At 35.8% G+C, this 4,353-nt stretch overlaps 1 protein-coding gene across 1 annotated transcript; it reads left to right on the top strand.

The window, feature by feature from the left end:
• The first annotated feature begins 623 nt into the window (after nucleotides 1-623).
• On the top strand, nucleotides 624-1,809 carry LOC140814567 (zinc finger protein CONSTANS-LIKE 4-like). Its single transcript, XM_073173588.1, has 2 exons — nucleotides 624-1,336; nucleotides 1,426-1,809. The coding sequence occupies exons 1-2, from the start codon at nucleotides 665-667 to the stop codon at nucleotides 1,732-1,734; spliced, it is 981 nt and encodes a 326-aa protein (XP_073029689.1). The 5' UTR covers nucleotides 624-664; the 3' UTR covers nucleotides 1,735-1,809.
• The last annotated feature ends 2,544 nt before the right edge of the window (nucleotides 1,810-4,353 follow it).

The following is a 4,353-nucleotide window of genomic DNA, read 5'->3' as shown; positions in this document are numbered from 1 at the left end:
TAAAAAGTAATACTTTTTCATGTATGACCCAAATAAAAGATCCGTCTCACAAAATATGACTCGTGAGATCATCTCATACAAGTTTTTGCCTTCTAAAAATTAGCCACGTTTATCCAATTTTTTAGGAGTTTTTTTTACACATGATTTTTAAAACACGGGACTTTAAAGATCTATAATTTCATATAAAAGGTTATGTGCTTTTTTTTTTTTTTTTGATCGTATAATGATAGAGCAGTCAAAACGGGGCAGAAGGTTGATACACTGATCAGGTTAAATTAAAAACCCTCAACATTGCACGCGGATGAAAGTCATTTCAGAAAAGTAAGGATTTAAATCTATAAATTTAAAAATTATCCCAATAAAGCATGTATATTTAGTATTATATAATAATATAATAATAATAATAATAATAATAATAATCAGTGCAGTTAAATTAATTTAATTATTAAATATATATATAAAAAATGAATCCTATTTTCTCTAAGCCACCCACCCACAGCTACTAGATGCGTGAATCACAGAAGCACGTGGAATATTTTCATTGGTCAACCGGGATGATACCCATGCCAACTTGCTCGCTGCTTTGTCCGAATATAACTCGACACTTGATAGAAATATGGCTTCACTCTCCCATTTTCTCTCCAGCTAATAGAGACCTATAGAAATGGCGGCTCCCAAATGGAGTTTAACGGCCAAGATTTGCACCTCATGTAAGACCTCCTCCGCCGCCGTCTTCTGCAGCGCGGACTCGGCTTTCCTCTGTACAGCCTGCGACGCCAAGGTCCACGCAGTCAACAAGCTGGCTTCGCTCCACGCCCGCGTCTGGCTCTGCGAGGTCTGCGAGCAAGCCCCCGCCAGCGTCACCTGCAAGGCCGACGCCGCCGTGCTCTGCGCCGCCTGCGACCGCGACATACACTCGGCGAACCCCCTGGCACGCCGCCACGAGCGTGTCCCTGTTGCACCCTTCTACGGCGCCGCGGACAAGTCCTCCCCTTCCGAGGAGGAGGACGAGGAGGAGGAGGCGGAGTCGTGGCTGATCCCTAATCTCAACACCGACAACGGTGGGGTGGATCTGGAGGAGGATCCCGGGTCGCCCGTATACAAATCCGCCGAGTATCTGTTCAGAGATATGGATCCGTATTTGGATCTTGATCTGTTCTCCGGGGAACAGAAGACGCACGAGCAGAAGCAGCAGCAGCTGTCGCCGGACGGAGTTGTGCCGGATCATACCATTGGATCGGGTCCGGTGGTGGACGGGTTTCCGGCTTATGAAATGGATTATCCGGGTCCGAAGCACATCATGTACAATTTCACCTCCCAATCCATAAGTCACAGTGTATGTTCTATTATTTTCTTTTTAATTATCGGCAATTGCTTTTGTTAGAACAATCCAATCTAAATTTGAATAAAAACACATAATTACAGGTTTCATCTTCGTCCCTCGATGTAGGAGTGGTGCCGGATCACCATGTCACAGCCGAAGTATCGAATGCTTTCGACAGTAACGAAATCGCCCCCACCCCGTTGTCCGGGGTCGACAGGGAGGCGAGGGTACTAAGGTATAGAGAAAAGAGAAAGAACAGGAGGTTCGAAAAAACCATCCGATATGCATCAAGAAAGGCGTATGCCGAAACCCGACCGAGAATCAAAGGACGGTTCGCAAAGCGATCCGATCTCGAGATTCAGTCCTTCGTCGCTCTAGAGGCATCCTACGGTGTCGTCCCCAGCTTTTAGTTCTGTTTTTTAGATGGCTAAGTGTTTTTTTTGGTTGTGAATTAGTATGAATGATGAATTACGTATTTTTGTGTATATTTGGTGTTCTTTTTTCCTTTTAAATTAAAACATATAACGAGTGTAAATATTAATAATGTTAACTTTTATAAGAAAATTTATTTTTAAATAATATAATTTAATTTGGTCCCAAAAATAATTTCAATATACGTGTGGGATTTCTAAACGCTACTTTAAATATAGTCGACACACGCATTAATTAGGTGGTTGTCTTTTATTTATGATTAACGAGCCACGTATTAATCAATTTAATAATATTTGAATAATAAAAAGTAGTAATAAAATATAGAAACTAAAAATAAAGTAGTAGTGGCTGGATGAGCGTGGGTCCCGAGAGGATCGAAATCTGAAATCTAATTGGTTGCTAGGATTTCCCCTTATCTCATATACGTGGTTATGTTTTGGCCACAAAGTTTTTTAAATTTAAAAGAAAAGTTTTATCTTTCAAAATATTCGAGCCACATAAATCAGGATTTAAATAATGAGGAAAAATCCCAAAATTGTTATTTTCCTTTTTTTATTATTATTTTTCATCACGTCTTTTCTTCAGTCAAACTTGCTTTAATTCGAGGCGTTTAATTAATTATTACATATCTTCTCTCTCTCTTTTTTTTTTTTTAAATTTATTTTGATTATTATTTTTAAATTAATTTGATCATTAATTATTTCATATTCTTTATATGAAATATTATCCAAGTAAAATGGATAGATGATTGAAGTAAATAGCAGTATTAATTAAGAAAAATAAATAAAGAAATTAAATAGAAGCCCACGTAATTATGACAAAAAATTGTGTGAGACGATCTAACAGGTCGTATTTTGTGAGACAGATATCTTATCTTCGTCATCAATGAAAAAATATTACTTTTTATGCTAAGAGTATTATTTTTTATTGTGAATATTAGTAGGGTTGACCCGTCTCACAAATAAAGATTAGTGAGACCATCTCACAAGAGACATACTCCATAATTAAATACCAATAAAGTACTTGTAATTTCCATATTAAAATATAAAAATCTAACACATAATAAAAATAATTATTATCCTTATACTCTATATTATACTTTAATCTAATCTAATGTTATAGAGACGAATAACTTAATATCATATTTTGTCATGGTATTCAATATAAATTTACCTTGCACATTTTGGTTCTTTACCAAATGTACCTTTACAAATGTTAATAATTATAATATTATCTTATTTTATTTATACTAAAAATCCAACTGATCACTAAATTTTATTAAACCTATTTTTTTTAAAAGTACAAAACTATACAAAGACTTAACGTACGTATCGAATACTAATTTCGTTATAAAATTACATCGAGAAATTAAGAAACTAATCAACAAATTTTATGTTTTCATATCATCATTATTAAAAGGACTAGTGTTTTTAAAAGCAAAATGAATACATATAAATATGAACAGTCAATAAATCAAGAGACTCGTATAAAAACTTATTCCGGACAAGGATGGCAACAAAGCGTGGTTACGAGGCATGTTTGTCATCCTCATCTCCGATCATCCCTGTTTATTTCAGTTTCGAGGTCGAAATCTAGGGAATCAAAATCTCATCTCGTCCTCATTATCGCTTCAAAAATAATAATGCGATGGGGCATGAGTGAGTTTGGAGAATCCACAACCCGAACTTATAATTACTATTATTATTTGGAGATGATATTATCCTCGTACTTCTCCCAACCTATTTCGGAGATTCAAAAAAATTCCCAAGCCTGAACCTCGATGTGTTTCCTTCATGTCGGATGTAAGCAGCAACCACAAGGACTCTGATTTTTTCCAGTGGCCACAAAAATCGATCATAGATCACATAATGCATGCTGAACATATTAATTATATTGATTGCAATCCACAATGCAGCATCGTTGCAAGGCATCACAATCTTCGAGGACTATCTTTTTCTTCGTATTGCCATGCCATCACCTATGGGAACTTACAATTGTTGGATCCCGGTTTTCTACACGCCCAAACGCAGCGGAAGTTTTAAAATTTTTATTGTATTTTGACAATCAAAATAATTTTCTTTGGGCGCTCGTATGATTTTAACAAACATTCATAGGATGTTAGAAAATTATACCTTTTGTGAATAAATCACGTGGCTCCAACTAATCCGGTATAAACGGATTAGCTCTTGTTGAATCCCTACGAACTTTCTTCAAGAGACTCCTTTCTTTCCTTCTAATTAGGTCCACGACTGGATGATTTGGTCCTCTTCCAAATAGGACTAGAATATTTGGAAGAACTTTTACGTTGAGATCAAATATTTGTGAGAGGAATCAAAATTCTTCTCTTGAAAAAGCCAAAACAATTTGGAGGATTTTCAAAAAACTCTCGTGAATCACTTTTGAAGAATGGAGGCTAGGTTATTTTAGGTCTAACTCTTATTTTATATTTAACCCATGACCTAATTATCATAGTATAATAATTGGGCCCTTTAATTAACATTAATTGGCTTGATTAATTAATTGGGCTAGTCACACTAGTTTAATCCATTAATCAAGGCCCATTAGAACTTTAATTATTTAATATGTTGGACTTGTAC

The sequence above is a fragment of the Primulina eburnea genome, chromosome 15 (genome assembly GCF_022965805.1).
Source record: "Primulina eburnea isolate SZY01 chromosome 15, ASM2296580v1, whole genome shotgun sequence".
Lineage (NCBI taxonomy): Eukaryota > Viridiplantae > Streptophyta > Magnoliopsida > Lamiales > Gesneriaceae > Primulina > Primulina eburnea.
The sequence above is the reverse complement of the archived record's forward strand: the minus strand, read 5'-3'. Positions and strand labels throughout refer to the sequence as shown.

Coding starts and splice junctions, on each gene's coding strand:
- LOC140814567 (XM_073173588.1), top strand. CDS start 665: ATGGCGGCTCCCAAATGGAGTTTAACGGCCAAGATTTGCACCTCATGT. Junction 1,337..1,425: donor CCCAATCCATAAGTCACAGT/GTATGTTCTATT, acceptor ACATAATTACAG/GTTTCATCTTCGTCCCTCGA.